The 21793-nt window shown below is 44.7% G+C and overlaps 1 protein-coding gene across 4 annotated transcripts in view; it reads right to left on the bottom strand.

Annotated features, from left to right (window-relative positions):
* cdh7a (cadherin 7a) overlaps nt 1-21793 on the bottom strand; it is a 181607-nt gene that overhangs the window by 27337 nt on the left and 132477 nt on the right. For 3 of the 4 annotated variants that reach the window (XM_053858449.1, XM_053858452.1, XM_053858450.1), the window contains exons 6-9: nt 20930-21117; nt 18558-18811; nt 15911-16047; nt 8762-8883 (exon numbers count right to left, since the gene is read on the bottom strand). In XM_053858449.1, coding sequence (XP_053714424.1) covers nt 8762-8883; nt 15911-16047; nt 18558-18811; nt 20930-21117 — 701 coding nt within the window. The remainder of the gene's footprint in view (nt 1-8761; nt 8884-15910; nt 16048-18557; nt 18812-20929; nt 21118-21793) is intronic. The other variant, XM_053858451.1, reaches the window with a different exon arrangement.

The raw sequence follows: 21793 nt of genomic DNA, 5'->3' as shown, positions 1-21793 counted from the left end.
CAAAAGAACTCTTCCAGAGCAAAGTGGACATCTTCCTTTGTACTTCTGGTCAGAAACATTCATTTCAATATGTCTGAGGAAGCTGCCAGGTACATGTTGAATGGTGAAGAAGACTCTAACAACCGTTGGTCCGAGGTCAGATAGAAATACATTAGTTGGCAAACTCTTAGGTGAAGGAGAGTCGGTGATGGACATTAGGAACTCACTTTCCTTCTTATCTGATCCCAGACTTTTCATGCTGGTACCATTCAGAGGCAACTTGGCCATATTTCTGAGGATTTTTCGGATTTTTCAGGCCATGTAAAATGCAGGAGATTTGACTCAGGATTGTATTCCTCAACCCTCATAGAAATCCTGAAGAGACAACAACTGCTTCAAAGAGAGATATGAGCCAATGAACACGCTCGGCACCCGAGACAAAGAAGCTGAGACCGAGGATGAGTGGAGTCTTGACCTTGAGTGGACGACGTCAAGAAGACAACGGCAAAAAAAAAAAAAAAAAAAAAACGCTTGAGGAGGGTCTTTGCAAACACCCCCCACACACTCTTTAGCGGCACTTTTGAAACATATTTAAACACCAACCAACCGCGTTCATCCAAGCCATCCATTGTTCGTTACCCAAAAGACTAGTCCACCAAAACGCGAAACTCCAGCTACCACTGTGCTTTGCAGTGATCAAGACCAAAGCAATTACATGCCAAGACTGTGAGCTTTCTTTGGAAAAAATAAAACTTGGTCATTATCCGCAAAATGGCTGCTTTTGTTCACTGAGAAAAGGTGGTGTTTTTCAGCAAGGTAGAAAAAGGAGACCCTGCTTGAGTCTTGCAAGACTTCAGTGAATAAACCTTGGCGTTGTGATTGAGAGCTAAATCGATGTAATATTTTAGAAATGGAGCAATTATCTCCGTTTCACCGACAAGTGGAACCAGCAATGTTCCTGTCGAATCATGCCACAATGGAAGTTATTGAACATGGCTTAAAGCAAACGCTCGAAAAAGGAGGTTTTGAGACTGTGGTTGATGGTTTCACTACCACCTGTTTAGTCGCGGGGAAAGTAACCCAAGAGTGGCAGGCGCCCCCTGCTGCGAGAATAAACTCACCATCACAAGTTAAAAATATTATTAATAATAATAAATCAGAGGCTTTTAATGACTCTTATTTGATGCTTACTCATCGCTGACAAAGATTCTGATCGACAACCAAACAGTTGGAAAGAGGAAGCACCGTCCAATGGCCAACCCTTGACTCCCGAGTTTCACATGCAGCTAAAAATGTGACTCGTGCGTGTAAGAACATGCTCGGGAAGTAATGCAAACGAAACGTTGTCGCAGACCAGCGTGGTTGTCGCAGACCACTGAGGTGATAAGTGACAAGTTTGGTGTAAAGCGATGAAGGTCGACACCTCTGGCATCGACACCAAGAGCTGTTGCTGTGCCATCAACACTTCCAGTGGCCAAGTGTGAATTCATCATGTCTTGTGATTATTAATTTCCACATGGTTACGAATGGAATCTCAGTCTTCACCTTGAAACTTCTAAAAATATGTCAATAACTTTCATGGACAACTGACACAAAGGGACTCTACTGGTAACAAACACTGAGAGACTAGTGTACATTTTATTTTATTTTATTTAAACACTATTATTAAAATAAAAAAATGACAACAATGAACTAAAAATGAAAGCAGTGAAAAGTAGTTTTTTTTAGGGTATTCTATTCCTTTTCATACTGACAGTATGCCAAATTTTATATATATATATATATATATATATATATATATATAATTTTTTATTTTATTTTTTTTTTTTTAAGCTTCAAAAAAATGAAAAAGCAGTTGTCTCACGGCACTATGGTTGTGGGTTCAATTGCAGCTTGAGGCAACTCTGCAGGACCTTGTGTGTTTACCTCCTGACTGTACGTTATTTTGTGTTACTACGCTAACAAATGTAGTCCATTGACAGCCCTCCAAAATACACAAGGAGAGAAGAGAGATATACAGTGGTGCCTCGACCACAATCCGTTCCAGGCGGCCGTTCGAGAAGCGAATTGTTCTAAATCTGAAAAAGCAATAATGCGTTCCAAGCCTTAAACTAGTATTTTGTAGGAGTGAATGTAGAGTGTCTGCTGCAGGTGACTGTTCCTCTATGTGTGTGGCCGCTGCATGTGGGAGGGGTTGCCGAGTGAGTGACGTCTCTCCAGAAGTGAAGAGGTGCCCGGTGCGTGTCCAGCTCTGAATGTGCGCTTCTGTGCAGTTTGGCTGTGACCAAGTCATAAACCAAGTCACGCTCTGTCCCAGACTGGCCTCATCCCTGTCCCAGCTCCAGCCCACAACAGGACATCAAACCCTGGAGTGAGCGCTCCAGCACCTCCCCTGTGACACTCTACCACGCTCCAGTGTGGAGACAGGAAAGGTTTTACACCTCAATATGAAGAAGAAACAGTCAGTAAATGGAGCTAACGGGACACGTCTGCATACAGAGGCTGCGCTATACACAATAACAAAGCGCCTCGTGGGTCAGCTGGTCGGTCCTCGCACGTTATGGTTTTTCCGGCTTTTTTCAGGGGCGTTCGAGTTCTGGAAGCAAAAAAATCTCGAAATTTTTGTCCGAATTCCGATTTGTTTGAATCCCAAGACGTTCAAAAACCGAGGCACGACTGTAGATTTTATTATAATAATATTACAAAACAAGGTAAAAATGGAAAATATATTTTTGTTTCCGTTCTTGTATCTATATGTATATAGCACATATTGCATGACCTTTTAACTGTGGGTGGAGCATGTGTGCAATGATATAAAAACACATTATATAAAACGTATTTTTGCTTTAGTTATTTATTTATTTAAAATAATATGTATTTTACATGATATATTATATTTGATTGAACAATTCATAACATCTATGCATAGCTTTGGGGGAAGTAAAACAGATAAATATTATTAAAATTCCAAAGATTTATAATTCCATAAGCAATTAATGATGCAGAGATGCATTTATTTATTTATTGTACTGTTTGTCTAGTTTTGCTCCGACCTATGAGGGTCGAGTACTTGAAAGCAAAGGGCTTTCAAGTACTCCTTCAGAGACGTGGTCTGATCTAAACTGCCCAGGTGGTTGAGATGAGACTGTGAAGGACTGAAGGTCTTTCCAGGGTGTCGCCCGCTGCACGTGGCTGGGTTAGGTGCCATGCCCTCGCCGTGTAAATGGATGAACGAGTCGCCTCGTCCCTCACAGGACTCGAAGTACAAGTGCAATCCAATAATCTTTTCTTTGAGGAAAATATTTTGTCACATGACGTCCTTGGACATATTGATCACCCTGACTTCAATCTCCCTCAACACCACTCTAAACCTGAAGAGAAATGTCAACACGCCCTGCAGTCCTGGTGGAAAATTAAAGAGACTCGTGGAAGTCTTCTGGTCTAATCCACCTGAAGCCGACAGCGGCGGATGACTCACACAATAAGATCCAGCTCACACTTGTGAGTTGGACTATGAGAAGAAATAAGCGTTTAGTACTGCGCCGGTGGTTGTCATGGAGATGACAACTGTCATGATGATGGAGCAGGGTTTTTTTCTTCCCATATCCTCAAAACCCGATGATACATCCCAACTTCGGGTCAAGTCGCACACACTCATGTACACAAACACGTGCAAACAATTTTTGTTCACAGCAAACCCGCCTCCCGCAGAGATGGGATGATACTCATGTATTTATATCAACGAAACTATGTTGAAGCTGTTGAAGAAGTTGAAAAACAAGCGAATGTAGTAGATTTTGAAGTGAGGCCCAATATTGAATGACAATGACGTGCAAAATATGTAGGAATTACTGAAATTCAACAATAAGCCTTGACTCTGGGTGCGATTTCTTTTGTATACCTGGAGTACTCACTCCACCTCTATAGGCATGAATATCATTAGTGATGGGTAGATGAGGTTTCATGACACAGTATTGAAGGGTAGATGAGGCTTCATGACAAGGTATTGAAGGGTAGATGATGTTTCATGACACAGTAAAGCCATGTGATGCACATTTGTGGTGATGACATCATGAAACACCTGGCATTTGAAGGCAACATCTTCTTAAGGTTGAAGGTAAACTGGTGCTGGTGGAGTCATAGGTGAGACCTTTACTTAAAGAGGAATCAAAACTTGATTTCAGAACTACAGAAACCACTCAAAATGACGTGATGAGTCAACACATTCAGTTTAACTCTGAGTGAGACAAATCTCAGCCCTAAAAGACACACCTCTCTCTCTGTTTCAACTCCCTCCTTCAAAAGAGAAACACCGAAGCTGTAAGGAAGGGACAAGGAGCGAGGACCCTAAGACATTTGAGAGGTGTCATTTTGTTTGACTCATTAAACACCTTCCCCTTCCTTCTTATCCGGGGTCGGGTCGCGGAGGCAGCATTCAGAGCAGGGAAGCCCAAACTCCCCGGTCCGCACAAACCCCCTCCAGCTCTTCCCGGAGGATCCTGAGGTGTTCCCAGGCCAGACCCAAGACATCATCTCTCCAGCGAGTCCTGGGTCTTCCCCGGGGTCTCCTCCCGGTAGGACATGCCCGGAACACCTCCCCAGGGAGGCGTCCAGGGGGCATCCGGATCAGACGCCCAAGTCACCTCAGCTGGTTCCTCTGGATGTGGACTCATTGAAGAAGTTCTTACATGTCAAATGTGATTTGTAAATTATGTCCAGGTCCGAGTGATGACGTGGCCGGGGAGAGGTGAGGACATGCAACTTCACGAAACCACTCTGATTCTACGTGGAAGACAAACGGCAACTCAGTGACCAGGCGGCGTTTGATGTTTCATGCAAATGAACTTCAGGGGTGTTTTACGCCCGGTGCTCCCTCCCGACCTTGAATTAAAGTTTCGCAGACAATGTGTCGGTATTTTTAGAAACTGGGTATCTGGAGGGAAGCGAGGTCTCTAATAAACCGCCGACATTATTGACAAACACTCGCCGGCGGAGTTGAATATTTATTTTTTAAATAACACTCCTCCGACTGATCCTCGGATGATTGCCGATATTAAATCTGCACCAACAAAGGCAACATAACTTTGAGACTCGGCGGCAGCTTCTCCCCCCGCGAGCTGCCGGTGAATTACGGCGCGGAGACGATTACAATCGTGAAACAAAGTCTTTCCCCCACCATCAAAGCGGCCCCCAGGACACGGCGGCGGCCGTAAAGCATGAGGCCGTCATCCGCTGGGAAAGAAATGGGAGGAAATCTGTAATGACTGGGCTGAAGCAGACAAATCGCTAACTCCATTCCACAGATGGCGGAGCAACAAGGTTCCCTGAAGGCGACGCTCGCGTGGCTGCAGGGCGACGGCGGACAAAGAGGGACTCGCCCATTAGCCGGACCTGTCTCCGCTAATCAAATATTTACATGCTGGTTTGAGTCGGAGACGCGAGTCTCAGATCCGGGGACACGCCTGTGATCACACTTGGGTCGACTCATTTGGATGGTTGTGTGGACGCTTTTGGCTTCCTCTTCTGTCAGCACCTTCAGCTTTAGCTTTACTGCCAAGGTCAGTGAGGATGCCACCAACTCGGAAAGTGCTTTGGAACATAACAATAAAAAAAATAGTAATAAAAATAAAATCTTAATTTATAGAGCATGACTTGGATGGGACTCGACTAGCCGGTTATTTGACATGGAGATTTGACTTGAGAGGAGGCAATGACTTGACAGACGGGACCTGACTAGACAGTTATTTGACAATGAACAAAACACAATAATAATAATAATAATAATAATAATAATAATTTATAGAGCATCAATTGGAAGGGCAAGGTCAAACAATGACTTGTTGAGACGGGACTCAACAAGTCATTGTTTGACCAGTTATTTGACATGGAGACTTGACTTGACAGACAGGACCCAACTAGACGGTTATTTGACAATGAACAAAACACAATAATAATAATAATAATAATAATAATAATAATAACGATTCCATCAACGGTCCCCGGCACCGTCACCTCTTGTCACCATGAACCTCACTGTTGCCTTCCTCTTCTTCATCGGCAACATTTTAGGTCCAGCATTGTCTCTTGTCTCTGCATCTGTCCTCACTGCACCCCAACGGTCCTGGACTTGGTGTCATGACACCTTGTTGATGTTTTGGTGCCATTAGCAGGAGACAGATGGGCTCAGAGTTCAACCACAACAAACACCATAGGCAACAATAAAGGAGGGCGAGACAAGACTGTGACTTGAGGAGACGGTACTCAATTAGACTGTTATTTGACATGGAGACTTGACGGAGCAAGACGAGACAATGACTTGAGAAGACGGGACTCGACTAGACCATTATTTGACATGCAGACTTTACTTGACAGGTGACCATGACTTAATGAGAAGGGACATGACTCAGTGATTAATTGATGTGGAGATCTGAGGGGCAAGACCAGACAATGACTTGAGGAGACGGAACTCAACTAGACAGGTATTTGACATGGAGACTTGACAGGGCAAGACAAGACAGCAACTTGAGGAGATGGGACACGACTAGACAATTATTTGACATGGAGACTTTACTTGACAGGTGACAATGACTTGAGGAGACGGGACTTGACTAGATGGTTATTTGACATGGAGACATGACGGGACAGTAGGTGACAAAATGATGACTTGACTTGACGTGAGGGCACTCGATTAGACGGTTAACGTAGAAACATGACGTGGTGGAGCAAGAATGAACGATGACTAGACGACAATATGCTGGACCAGACTGCTACTTGACATGACGTGGAGACTCGACTTAACTTGACAAGAAGACAATGGCATGACAATGACTTGACACGACCAGACACACAAACATGGCAGCAGATGAAAACGCATCAAGGGAGGAACACAGCAAGATTGGGGCAGATAAAGGGGACGAAGCAAGAGACCAGGTGCAGTCACTGAAGGGACTAGTGGGAGACACAGAGAAGACAAGACTAAAACAGGAAATAAACAACCAAACGTTCAAACTAACAGAAGAACAAAACTAAGAAAACCTAACTGGTGACGTGTGACACTTCTGTGCGAGCGGTGGAAGGTCTCTCTTGTTTGTGTCTCTCACCCACTGAATAAACAGATGGAGAACTACCAATCATCCGACGTCTTCACGCCGTGACAACAAAGAACCCGGGTGCAAATAGAGAGCAGAAGAGAAGCCGCTCCGCCACGACACTTCAATCTGATCCATTCTCCTCATTCAGCCGGCCTTCCCACTTCCAGCCCCGATTGTCTCCTCCAAATGCCACGAGCGCATCAGTCATGGCGCAGACGGGCCGAGCCTCCAGCCAACAATGATCCCGCGCTTCTCTCAGGATTCAGCTGCTGTCCCTCCCTCTTCTCCTCCCTGGGATGCACGTCCTGCACCACCACCACCGTTTTGAGGCGGGATGGAGAGTTAACCTGGAACCTTTCATCCATCAACTCTGAGTTTATATGTGTCTGATTTCATCCTGTCTTCACTTTCATAAAACCAATTTTCCTCGTGTCTCATATTCAAGACTTTTCAGTGTCGTGATTAAAAAATATATAGATTTTCTTGACAACATTGTCATCTTCATCATCATTTATGATCTTTCATTTGTAGATGGCATTTAAAAAAAAGAAGAAAACTTGACAAATGATGATTTTTATTTATTTATTTTTATTTTTTATTTTATCACTATATGCTGTACAATCTATTAAAATCCAAACTATTTCAAGCTTTTAGAATTTTTTATCATATTTTATCAGACCTGGATGATCAAATATGATACGAATATTTCCTCGGCTCTATTTGACTTTCAACCTTGTAAGTGAAACATACCATTGAAAAAATAATACAATAAAATATATGTCAATATGTCAATACATTTTCTGCCACATTATTTAGGCTTTTTATATCATCATCTCATGTTTTATTTCAATCTTTTTTTTTTCTACTTTTCTAAAAAATAATAATAATAATAATTAAATCAAAGAGAAGTAATGCAAACTTTTTTTTTTTCAAATTTGACATACATAATTTAGACTATATAAATTTTAATAAGTAGCCACAGGAGCATTTTTATCTTATCTAAAAAAAAAAAAAAAGAAAAAGAAAGAAATTCATTCATTATTCCATTCATACTTTTATTTTATTTTTTGTATTTCAGAACTCGGGCATTTCATCTTGTAGTTTCATGTATTATTTGTTGCAGTTATAAACGTCATAGCTTTCTCCAGATCATTCCTCCTGATCGAGACCTGTCTACCAACATCCAGCCTCTGACCGCAGCCAACGGTGGAGGCCTCGGCCAGCAGCCACCACACACTGCGAAAATTCTTCTCCATCTTCCCTGAAGAAAGTCCATAATCTGCATCCTCTCCTCCATATAAGGCATTGCTAATGACGCGGGACCTCACAAGGGAAGGTCTCACCGAGGCGGCGCCACACTCCGCCCCAGCGTGAGGCTCCATATTAGACCGAGACGCCAGGGAGGATTAAGACCACAGGAAAGTCTGGCACTTGTTAATTTGCTTCCCTTTGACAGCTGGGATTGAGAGTCACATGTCTAATGAACGACAGCGCCGACAATACCTGCTATTAAATCTGGAGGGTCGTACTAATGACTGCGACTAATGATCTCCTGGGAGTCACCGCGAGCCGTGAGCCGGGCGACTGGTTTTGAGGCAGTCTTTTAATGGCTCCGCGAGTCAGCGGGGGCTCCCAGTCAGTGGGAAGAGGGAAAGAAGAGGAACCGGATGGAGCGGCGGGTTGTGGCTCACCTGTCCCGGCGTGGTGTTCTCGCACAGCAGCGTCTCATAGTCGATGGCAAACACCGGAGCGTTGTCATTGATGTCCAACACCGTGATCAGAGCGACGCCTTTCCCGATCTGAGTTCGGTCCTCTGAAACCAAGAGTAGAATCACTTCAGTCTCAGAGACATTCTGGCGTGGATGGAATAACGTGGTTCGGACGACTAGTGAACAGTAGATCTCATCTCCTGCCACCTGTTTCTCTGCACAAATTCATAAAAGTATTATATTGAGTATCTTTTTCATTTGTTTGTGTGAGACATGATCCTCCATGAGCCAATGAAAAATGTTCTGGGAGCACAACGCAACAAACATCTTGATTCCTGATGGTTTCAAATGAAAGACTAGCAAAGCTATTTATGTGCCTCTGTCACCATCTATGATTTGCATTACTCTCATTCCCTTTGTCTGATATTTTAATGTGTTACTTGAATATTAAGTCAGTAAGAAGGAGAGCCACAGAAGTGGTTATGAAGAGCAACTGACATCAAGTTTGTAGTTGAAGTTGCTATTCAAGCGCAGTAGTGGAAATTGGTTCAGGAAACTCACAAGCGCCAAAAGAGTCAATAAATAAAGAGTCACTGTATTTAATGAGTAATGTTCCTGACTCAAAATTACAGGTGAAAAACCATCACCAAGCATTGTGAAATACTACTCTTCATTCAGTTTCCACAAAAGTCAGCAATAAAATGGGCGGCTTCAGAGCAGTAGGAAACAGTGGAAAGAGATAAGAAAATGTCACCAAGAATAAAGTGGACAACGCCAATTATGGCTTCAAATGTGGAACGGCATGTCGCTGCAAAAAAGTAACAGTAAAAGTAAGTAACAGTAAAAAATAAAAACATTCCTTTTCAGAGAAGTCAGCAGTAAAATGGGCGGCTTCAGAGCAGTTGGAAACAATGGCGTGGAAAGAGATATCAAGTTTGCACCTCAAGTACAAACTTGAAGTCAGAATAGCAACTGACATCAAGTTTGTACTTGAAGTTTGAAGTCTTGTAAACAAACTTTTCAGTCAACAGACACAACACCCTTTCGACCAACCTGACTTCCGCACCAAAGCAGTGCTCCACCGATGAACCCTGCCCAATTCTGAAACCGTATGATCATGAACTCAATGAGAGAAGACCAGGGATTAAACCACTGTCCAGAATATGTAGACTCTAAAACACGGGTCTCAAACTGAATTGACTGGCGTCTGGAGCCTTGGTGGAGCTGGGGTCTTTTTCCTCTCATCAAGGGTCATTTGGCTCGATCAAGTTCTGATATTCCTTTGTATTAAAATAATAATAATGTCAGTAATTCCACGTCATGTCTATGTGAGCCTCTTGAAGGTCAGTCATAGGGCGGGACCACACGCCGTCCCTCAAATATCTAGCATGGTCCCGAGGCATCCCATTATGTTGAATGCCTCGATGTCATCCACAGTCTTTTCAAAGCATCTCACTTTGGACAGGGAGGCTAAAATAGAGCACCCAGTGGCGGGCCGTGAGACTCCATCCCGAGGGCTGCAAATGGCCCCTGGACTGCAGGTTTGAAAGCCCTGCTCTAAAGCATATTTGCCATTTTTAACATTCTCTACTTTCCGAGCTATGTGCAGCAGGTACAATGGCAAGTTTTTATTTCTGGCAGTGGAAGGTGGTGAACCCAAAGTGAACCATGCAAACAGGCCTTTGATTCCTGCATGTCTGACAGGGTGACGCCATGATGTCATGTCAACAACAGCCATTTGATGACTGAAACTTTCAAGTCTGAATCGGTTTTACTTCACTGCTTCAGCTCTGAAAAACTCTTTGAAACACTTCCCGTATCAAATCAAGACTGAGTAAAAGTCCTTGTCCGTGCGGCGACCTTGCCGGGGCCTTTCCGACCTGCAGTCATCATGTGACCGTGTCGGGGACAGGCAGACGAAGAAGGATGGAGAAGTTCATGAAAAATGCATCCAGCTGGCGACAGCTGGCGCTGAGTGGCCGACGCCATGTTGTGGCTGCCTGTGCGAACCGGCCGCCCGCCGCTGCGGGTTCACGCCTGCGCCCTCGGAGCAGCTCCGTCAGCGAGACGATGATTTAGCCTGGCGTGGCCGCCGCGCGGGCTCCGGATGACGCGCTGACATTCCGGCCCGCTGATTTGACGGCGATAAAAAGGACGTGCAGGGCCTGGGGCCGTGGACTTGTTGTCGCTGGCGCGGGCCGACAGATGAAATGCGAGTGACTGCAGCTGAAATGCACAACATCGCACAACCACAGAGCCTCGGCGTGCTCTTTACTAACCGAGAGGTCCTTCGGTATGAATTCTGTCAGCAGGCGCGCAGGTCAGCGGATTCTGATGAACTCGGGGATGTTTTGGGCCGGCGCCGTGTCAGTACGTGTCAAAGTCTGCATGCATGAGGGAGCATTGTGACATTTTCATATGGATGTTATTATTTTCCACCTCCCACTGTATCAGACAAACGCCTACACAGGCAGGACTGAGCTGCAGAGAAGGGCCCCGGCCCCGGTGGGGAGTGCGGAGCAGCCAGTATTTAGCAGCCTTGAACAAATGTTCCAGCACCAGCTCATCCTCGCTAGTGTCAATAGTGCTGCGTTAGCATCCACACTGTGGTGGGAAAAAGTTTCCAGACACCCTTAAAAATCGACTCAATCTCAAATATCATCATGATTTTTTTCTTTTTTTTTTAAAGGTGCAGCTGCACGATACAGACAAATAAATATTAAGACTATCATTGTTTGTAGACAATACACAGAGTAGAATCCATTTGACTTTTCTACACCACTGTATATCTGATGTATTTCATATTCATGCCACAGTACTGAACAGATCAGTCATTCAGATCTATAACTTGTATTTGTGGCTACAACTATTTTAAGTATCAGTTCATTGATCATTCTTCAGATGAACTGAATAACCAGGGGAATATAAATAAAAAATGTAAACATTTTAAACATTTGTCACAGCTACACTCTCTGAAAGGAAACGTTTTTATTTTTTTTTTTTTTTTACTTTTTTTGGCAGCAACATGCCGTTCCACATTTGAAGCCATAATTGACGTTGTCCACTTCATTCTTGGTGACATTTTCTTCTCTTTCCTACTGATGTGAAGCCTCCCATTTTATTGCTGACTTTTGTGGAAACTGAACAAAGAGAAGCGTTTCACGATGCTTGACACAGCACCAGTGAGCAGAGGCTCTTATCCATTATAGTCCTTGTATTTGGTTCCATTTTTAAAATCAGCATTTACTTCATAGACCACAAGCTTTTTGGTGAGCTTTTTTTCCCCAATTAAACACCGGTTGACTGGGGACAGCTTGCCAACCGGTGACATTTGGCGCCCCCAATTAGATGAGCTTCAATTTGAGGAAGGAAATTTCCAAATAACTGGGTTTCAGTTTTGGTTCAGAGTCCTGGTTATGGTTAGTCGTGTGTTTGGGATGGTTAGGTTCAGGGGGAGAGGCTGGGGAAAGGGTGATGGGAATGAGAGGTCCTCACAAAATATAGCAAAACGAACAAATATGTGTGTGTGAGTCAGTCTGTGTTTAAGCCCCTCCATCCTAGTGAGGTCCAGTTTGGTTGAAAACACTTCCTTGTGGGGCCCCAATGTCTTAACCACAAGGTTGAGCCTCAATCTGAGGATGAAGAATTCAGAATAATTGGGTCATTGTACCTGGGTTTCAGTTTGGTTCAGAGTCCTGGTTGTGGTTAGTCATTTGTTTTGCATGGTTGGATTTAGTGGAGCGGCTGGGGAAAGGGTTAGGGGTATGAGAAACATCACAATGTCACCACAGTGACAGCAATGCAAACGTGTGTGTGTGTGTGTGTTTAAGTTCATCTATTCTAGTGAGGTCCAGTTTTGGGGAAAACACCCCCTTGTCACACACCCACGTCTTTGAAGGGCTGGACCTCACAATGTTGAGCCTCAATTTGAGAATGAAGACTTCAAAACAGCAAAGTAATTATAATATATATAAAAAATATATAAAATTTCAGTTTGGTTCAGAGTCCTGGTTCAGGTTAAGCCATGTGTTTTGATGGTTAGGTTTAGGGTGAGAGGCTGGGGAAAGGTTAATGGGAATGAGAGGTCCTCATAAAAGAGGCCAAACAAACCAGTGTGGGTGTGTGTCTCTGTTTAAGCTTCCATCCGAGTGAGGTCCAGTTTTGGGGAAAGCCTTTGAAGGGCCCTTTTTCTGGACCCCACAAGGTTAAGCCTCATTTTCAGGATGAAAACTTATATACTACTTACTTATACTACTAAAACTTATATACTTAAATAGCTGGGTTTCAGTTTGGTCCCGGTTAAGAGTAGCTGTTTGTTATGGATGGTTAGGTTTAGGGTGAGAGGCTGGGGAAAGGTTTATGGGAATGAGAGGTCCTCACAAAAGAGGCCAAACAAACCTGTGTGGGTGTGTGTCTCTGTTTAAGCTTATCCATCCGAGTGAGGTCCAGGTTTGGGGAAAACAGAGATGTCTTTGAAGGGCCCTTTTTCTGGACCCCACAAGGTGAAGCCTCATTTTCAGGATGAAAAATAGCTGGGCTTCAGTTTGGTCCTGGTTAAGAGTAGCTCTTCGTTTTGGATGGTTAGGTTTAGCGTGAGAGGCTGGGGAAAGGGTTTAGGCAATGAGAGGTCCTCACAAAGCAAAAACAAACCAGTGTGGGTGTGTGTCTCTGTTTAAGCTCATCCATCCGAGTGAGGATTCTTGTATGGACTAATCTTTGACTGGACACTGATCCTGTCAGGACATTTTGCTTTGCTTTTGCTTTGTTTTGAGCGTGAAACGCTTCAAAATTAATGGCCTAAAACCAATGAAATTGGCTGACTCAGCAATTTCAGGATGAGTCGGATGGTGAGCACCATTGCCAGGTGGTGAGTGGAGCTGCCACCACAGTGCTGTGTGTTAAAGGAAGGCATCAAATCCACGACTTCTTTTGACAAAAGACCATCAACGAGGTTTGTTCTTCCAGCCTGTGGGAGGGAGGTCCAGGCTGTCTGGTGGGCGGGTTGCAAAAAAAAAAAAATGACGGGAGAGCAAAACAACTAAAAAGAGGAGGCAGGCGTTGGTGTCCTTGCCAAGTCATGTGACATCACTTCACGACAATGCTCAACCACCCCCCGCCCGGGGGGCGCAGCACCCACCCATTGTCAGCATCTTGTCCTCACGTCACCAGGAGACCGCAGGGTCACAACAACTGTCCCGCCCGTGGACGTAATGCTCCCTGACAGCCACGCGGCTCGGGACAAAGTAGTCCCAGAATCAGCGTCATGACTGGACTACAGTCCCAGAGTTCCGGCTGATCTTCTCGCCGCGCTCCACCGGGAAACCCACCGCCGCTCGCGACACGCTTTAACATCCCACGTGGCTCCTCAGGGCCTCTTCTTTCTTACGGTACGGGGTCTGCCATGGAGGAGACCCTCACCCCAGCTGGGTCCCTGGAGCTGTGACCTCCGACATTTGGCAAATGATAAAATCCATACCTCATTAGCGTGGTGAAATTACACTCCAACAGACACCAGATTATGAATCATATGCAGAGGAGGAATGAGATGACTCGGTGCGTGTTGCTTTGCCACCACGAAATGATCCCGCCGTCATAAAAATAATTATGATTCAGTCATTACCGATCATTTAATATACAACTGGTGAAACGCATCTCTCACTCAGGAGCCTCGAACTGTGAGTGTCTCTACTTTCAGGTTCCCCTTCACCCATATTTGCCTCTCATGCAGCCACCAGCTTTATTCTGCTGATCCACTGACAGTCCAGGGGAGAAGGTGCTGAAGTCACTTCTCCCAGAATCCTCCCCCCGCTCTTCTGAGGAACCACCAATTTGTTCCCCAGTCAAGAGCGACAGAAGCTTTCCAGAGTGTCCTGGGTCACCTCCAGGAAACAGCCTCAACCGGTTCCTCTTAGTTAAGAGGAGCAACGTTTCTACTCTGAGTCCCTCCCAGCCGAGCCTCTAGTCTCTAAAGTCATGCTCGCTTTACGTACGAAATTGGACCGGTCCATTTCAAACCATGTTACTGTCACTGATCACACGCTTCCTTGCTGTTCTCCAACTTATCCACCAGGGGGAGCAGCCCACAGTCACAAGTTTATGACAACAACAAACTCCCAAACCAACATGGCGACTGCGGAAGGAGCATTGATCATGCAGCTCTTACAAAAAAGAGGAAACAGTGGCAGCGTTGTAGGAGGCAGATAATGTCCGCCATTGATATGTCTTCTTCGTGTCTCATTAGAGCTACGTATCGGGGAGTAACAGCAGCACTGCCCCCTGTGGTTTCCGGTGGTACTGCTCCATTTGGTGGATGCAAAAATACGCAGGAAATTAACGCAGAGCACGAACAAAAGGATCCGTCCGATCCACAAATGGCCCTTCAGAATCAAGACTCTCGGTGGACAGAGACAAAAACCTTCCAAGACAACATTACACTGGTGCAGTTTTGAACTGGTTTCCAGCTCTGCACTTGTCCTATCTTAAACACAAACTACAATTACCGAGAGATGGTTTACATGCAGGAGGTCACCGGTGTATTTTGACTTAATGGCAGTGGAATGGTGAGTTGGATATTACACAACATAACTGTGAGTTACTGTGTAATAACATGTTATGAACTCATACATGGCTAGAATAATCAAACTGTGGTGTTGAATTCAAACAAGTTTGCATTTAACAATAACAAACTTTCAGTTTTGGAGTTTTGAAATTTGTTTTTTTTTTTTCTGCCAGTGGATAAGTTGAATCCAGTTTCAGCTAGTGTGGTGCCACTTCATATTCCAAAACTGAAGCCAGTTTTGGAATATGAAGGGTTTTAATGGAGAAACACTGCTGAAATATGTATTTCTTACTCAATTTCTATCTCAATAAACATTATGCTACTCAAGCTCAAATTAGTTTTCCAGCGCTGCCACTTCTTTGCCGCGCTCCCACTGTGCGTTTAACATAAGTAAACCTGGTCTGTGTCTGGGGGGTCCTGTGCTCAGTGTAGTTACCGTAATGACTTTGGTTCACAGCCTTCAGATGGCGTTTAAATACTGTAGTTTTGGAGTTTGAAATGTGCATGTTAAATCAGCATCATCACTAAAAGGTGAAAGAGGGTAAAAGTCGTCCCCCATCTTGTCGACTTACGGTTCTCGATGCCCAAGATGGTGAGGTTGTGGACGGAGTTGGCCTCCCGGTCCAGAGGCTTGGCCGTGCTGATGACTCCGCTCAGAGCATCCACGTTGAAGAAGCGCTCCAGGTCCGTGTTCCTGTCGATAGAGTACCTGTAAAAATATATATACATACAGAAAGTGTTTTTAATGGTCGACTTGAAATGTACAGTTGGTTTCATGTTTCAATGAAAGCTTCAAAACTGCACCTGCACAAAAAAACGGTCAAAACATATCGACGTTTCTTCTTCTAAAGAGAGAAACTCTGCCGAGTGACAACGCAAATTTAATTTCACTTGAAAGAAAGTGTCTTATTGTCCTCCAGCTCATTCGTTCTCTCTGGAAAATTACAAGTTCAATTAGTCGACGTCTAAAGGGTGTTATTGCAGTGTAATTTGACTCTTGTGGCTGCATTAGTTCCACAATTATTTTCATTTCACCAGATGTAGAGGAATACATTCCAGACTCTGATAAGACTTGTGAGATGGGCGGGAAAAGGAGGCAATTTACAGCTACAATGGAGCAGTAATTTGATTTTAGGATTATGATTAATAACAGTCCAAACAGGCAGACGACGCGCACAATGCGATCGCCCTTCAATTCATGAAATATAGGCGGCGATTTTCGCCTGACAAACACAGATGGCAGCTTGTTTTTGAGCGTGAAATGCCACAGCACAAGTGTTGGGACTTGACCCTCCTGCAGGAATGTTCTATCTACATGGCATTTTACTTTTGCAAATGCTGCACTCCGCAGCCCCGTCCACCATCTGGCAGTGTGTCCAGAGGCACACGGGGTCAGTCAGAGTAACTCAGACTCCAGTTCTATGAAGCTGTGAGTGAGTGAAAGTGTGGCGCTTCGGGCCATATTTGGGTCTTTTCCAGACAGATTGTGGATTCATTGCGTCTGAAATATTGCAGTTCATTTCATATTGTTTTGAATGACACTGCTGTCGATGAGTGACCGCAATCTACCCAATGTATATATATATATATATATACTGTATATACATGTGTGACTTCACAGTACTGACAACAAATTCACCAAGTAATGCCAATGGCACAGTGGCATATGCATGTCCACTGGATGAGCATTGATAGTCATTACACTCCTTCGATACCTTCGACTGGCAGGCAGCGTAAGCCAGTCTGTCAATACTAATACTTTACACCAACAGATGGCTGTAACTAAAATGTGAGCAACATTGGAGGGCGTGTTTTGATCGCAGTTTTGGAGGAAAAAAATGTTTGAAAATAGACCTCAGTCGAGGCGGTTTTACTCGAGCAGTAGGACCAAAACAGAGCGCTCTGGAATACACATATATCGGAGGCGACTGATGGTCAAGACACTGGGATGGTGGTTTGTGTGAAGGCATGAAGTAAACGTGAAAGTGGATGTGACACAGCTGCAGCGGTGGGACAAAGTACAGCGCAGATAGCGGTGCTGTTAACTGTCCCACTAGATCAAATAAACATCTGTAACTTATGCAAATGTTTACCTTTAATGGACTTCCATCCCAAATTTTGGGTCAAACTTAGGTTCTATTTTTTTCAATATACCTTAATCTCTTGATGTTTTCAAGTTACAGCCGCTCAAACAAGTGATATCAAGGTTGAATATTTCTTTGAAAATGCTCTGGTGCCCAAAGTGTTTGTCTGACTGTAGCCATTTTCAATTCTAAGAAGCCCTTTGTTGGGATATGGCCTCATACTATAGATATATGGTTCTGCTTGCACATTACGGGCCGTAAGAGCCTTAAATGAGATGTAGCAAAACCCATTCTAGTTTCCAAATGAACAGAAGTTTGACTTCAAATTTCTCACAGTGGGTCATAATTGTGAAACTTCAGAAAAGCACAATTTTCTATTCCCAAATTTGGCTCTTAGGCCTCATGTTTTTAGGGACAAAAGATGAATATCACAAGGCTTAGATGTAGACCAGGATCGCCTGCACCTATTCACGCAGGTTGGATTCCGATAGACGCTCGTAGTCATAGGGACTTGACCGTGGAATGGAAGGGAGGACGGTGATATTGAAAAGGAAGCTGTGGGGGAACCAAGAGACACTGGCCTCATGTATTAAGGCTGCATACACCCGACAGAAGGCGTGAGCTACCTTGTATGTTACTCGACAGGATAATTTGAGCAACTCCATGGCACCTCTAACGTTGCTGTACGAACAAGATCATGGGAAACAGGACACGATTGTTATGAACTCCCATGAAGGAGGATGCTGCTCTCTACTGGATCCAGCGCTAGAATGAACCCGATGCAAATGATAACCGGAGAGGGACCATTCCATGATGAATGTAAAGATCCTAGTCTCATGCTGTTTGGTTACTACTGGGTTAAATTCCTGGAGCAGCCTTGGGAGGTGAAAGTGATGGAAGACCTTCTTCCTAATGCAACGGCTAGCTGATAACCTTGAGCCAACATTGAGGCGGGACGTGAAGTCAGTAAACATTCTTGGAAGCGGACGTGTCGCCTGTCATGTCTTGGACAGTTTCACTAGACATGTAGAGTAGAGAGCGTCTGCTAACACGCATCGTGTTTTTAGAATTAAAGTCGGTGCCAGAGTGAGAACAGATGCTCGCTGACGGACGTCAGAAAGGCGCATTTACATACCTGATACCGCTGTTGGAATTATCTGGGTCATGCGCAGAGACTCTCCCGATGGAGGTGCCGACTTTCGCATCCTCGGAAACCACCATCCTGCTCAGCAGCTCGGAGAAAACCGGAGGCTCGTTCACATCTTCCACTGTCACCTTGACTGATGTCGTGTCGCTAAATGGGCCCAAACTCAAGAAGTTGGAGTCGATATTCCTGTTGGTGGCTTCGACTCGCAGGGAGAAGCTGCTCTTCGTTTCAAAGTCGAGAGGCTTGGTGGAGGGAGACAGGGGGAAAACACAAAGAAGGTGGGAAGTTGTCAAAGAAAGAAAGACGGAGAGAAAAACAAGAGCGCTCCCTGGGTGAACCTGCAGCCCTTCGCGCCAAACACAAGTGGTAATTAAGGATTGTGAAAAGCCATTACAGTTCAACACGCTGGCGACTTTGCTCAATAAAAGCACTAATGAAAACAGCCTCATTTAAAAATAAAAGCTCCCCTCAATAAATGACACCGCGCTCGTTCGCATTGATTTGTTCTATCTTTGCCTGGTTTGCTGTAGAACGGCATAATTGTCTTGAGTTTGGTTCAAAACAAACAGAGATCAAATCGGCCCATCTGACGGGAAGCTCTCTCCCTCTCTCTGCTGCTGCTGCCAGGGAGGCAAAGGCAATGAACTGTCGCATCAATTTGGCCGAAATCTGAGCTCGCTGGATCAAGAAGTCGGGCGAGGCACGGAACTGAGGCAAGAATATGCAACCATTCTGCTTTCCAACTTGCTTTGGATGTACAATGTGTTTTGTGTGAGCGCGCCACAAGGTCGACCCTCAAGCAACTGAGCAGCAGCAGTTTTAGCACCAGAGTGAGAGATCAATATCAACGGCAATGTCTTAGTAATGGCAAACATGAAACAGAAAAGCAGTCGTCTTGCGTTTATTTATTTATTTAAGTGAAGCGCCATGCATTTTAAAGCACAGGGTTCTGAAAATAAACACACTGCACCGTGAGTGTTTCCACAGCGCCATTAAAACCAATGACTACATCTGTGAAAGCGGTTTACGGCGTCGGATTTTGGCTTCAAAGAACAATCCAGACGCGTTTATTATGTGTTTCTCTGTGCCCAGTGGTGATGGGTGGATGAAGCGTCATGAAGCGTTGTTTAGCCAGACCCTCAATTCCCAATCACTAGTGCCCTATTGGTAGAGCTATCACACTGGTTTCCATGGACAGTTTCTCTGAATCTAGAAGCTCAGATTTGACACTTGAATTAGATAAGACTCCCATGCCTTTGTGGACCCGCGTCTCCTATTTCTTTTCAGGCTTAATTTCAGCGTTGTCTTGCGAGTCGCAACACAGTCACATTTGAACACTGCATGGAAAGGGAGTGTTACAACAGCACAACCCTACCAGTCGGCAGAGGTTTCATAATCCTAAACTCTTGGTCACGAAACAGTGTCAGAGGTCACTGGATGGCACTCTCTGCTCTATCATCCTTGACATTGAAAAACTATTTCGACGGCACCTGATATCATTTTAAACCGACCAACTGAAACACACTGTTTTGTGAAACCTTGTCTGCCCATCACTCAAGTCCGAAGGTTTTGGGGTCGCTCACACTTGGCCCCGGGTCTGTTGCCCTGATGAGAACCCGAACAGCAAACTGGACTAGTGGGGTCCACAGCCTTTTAGGGAAGACCATTACGGACTGCTCTCCAAACTGCCCCCATGTGACAGGAAAGAATCCTGTCCAGTGTCATGGAGATATCACCCAACACCTGAATCCAAGTCAACTGTCGATACCTTACATCGTTCTTCTGCGTCCAACTCTGTCTGTCTCCCTGGCTAACTGTTGTTTCATCACCTTTTCATCCACCTCATTTTACCGTCAATGAGGTTGCAACTCTCCCAGCCATAATGAGACCAACAAGTGGCAGCTTAACAGCAGTAATGAATTCATATGACCGCGACAAGTCAAGAGGACTGAATCATTGTTCTGGTTTCCTTCTCAAGGTAGGGAGGGGAGAATTCAATGACACTTGGAAACTGTGAGTCTTTTGATATCAGCCACTCCTTTACGCATATGATCCACTACACTCAGTGGAACAAAACAACTCGACATTTTAAATGTGAGGCTTCCTCTGGGAGAAAAAGAGAAATGGATTTCTTAAATCCATAGGCCGCCAAACTTTTAATACCAGAGAGCAACATTTTCAGGCTGTTGGGTAAAGCCCTGTGTGTGAGCAGCTGCTATGTCTCACTGACTTCCAAGGAAAGAGTTTTCACTGCCTCTTATCACCAGAATGTCACAGTACAAAGGTTCTCGTTTTAAAGGGGGGAAAAAATATATATATATATTCAGCTGAGGCTTCTAACAATGGCTCCTCTGAGGTACCTTCAGCAGGATGATGACACCCTCTTGTGTGACCTCGTCGGTGGTTATGTTGAACATGCCGGGCCCGTCGCCATCCATGATCCGGTAGTCCATCTCAGCGTTGGAGCCGGTGTCGGCGTCGGCGGCTTTGATTCTGGCCACCACAGACTGAACGGGCAGCGACTCCAGAACTGTGTACTGATAGATCTCTGGAAGAAAGCGAAGACCAAAGGCGGTGAATAATGTGCAGCTCGTGCTTTAACCTCTTCTCAGTTGTGCGATTCAGTTGTGATCTCCAGCCCAGAAATGGAAGCTCCAAAGAACCCTCGCTTCTAAGATCATCGCCGCCCTTTTGCACGGCACAAGATAAATCGCATCCAACAGTTTATCCTGCGATTAGACAGAGCTGGTCATTAGCTACCAACCACCATGACCTGTTTCACCTCTCCGTACACCTGAATAAAGAGGGTGTTTTGTGCTTATTCATCTAAAAGAGGTCACAAGCAGCGAGGCTCATAACCTCACGCCACACATGTTTTCTTTCCTATTTACTACAGCCAGTTAGACCAACTATAATTCAGTACTTTTATCTCTGAGACACAGTTTTCTCCAAGCTTTTATCATCAGGGCAGACTCACTACATTGTTGTGTTGCATGCGTGTCTGTCACGGTGAGTTACGGAGCTGGACACCATTCGATTCAATGTGTGAGAGCCACAGCCCTCAACAGTGGAAACAGAAAAGCGTCTGCCAAATTCTGAGTGCAAACACATTCATTCTGCTCAGCAAGAGCAGGACAGGCATTTTCAAACTGAAACTATGTTTGGTAAGAGATCACGCTTTACTGAAAGAGAACCGGTAGGTCACTCCTTCTTCTCCTCATCTT

This window comes from Synchiropus splendidus, chromosome 3 (genome assembly GCF_027744825.2).
Source record: "Synchiropus splendidus isolate RoL2022-P1 chromosome 3, RoL_Sspl_1.0, whole genome shotgun sequence".
Lineage (NCBI taxonomy): Eukaryota > Metazoa > Chordata > Actinopteri > Syngnathiformes > Callionymidae > Synchiropus > Synchiropus splendidus.
Note: the sequence above shows the minus strand (reverse complement) of the source record. Positions and strands in the feature narration are given on the sequence as shown.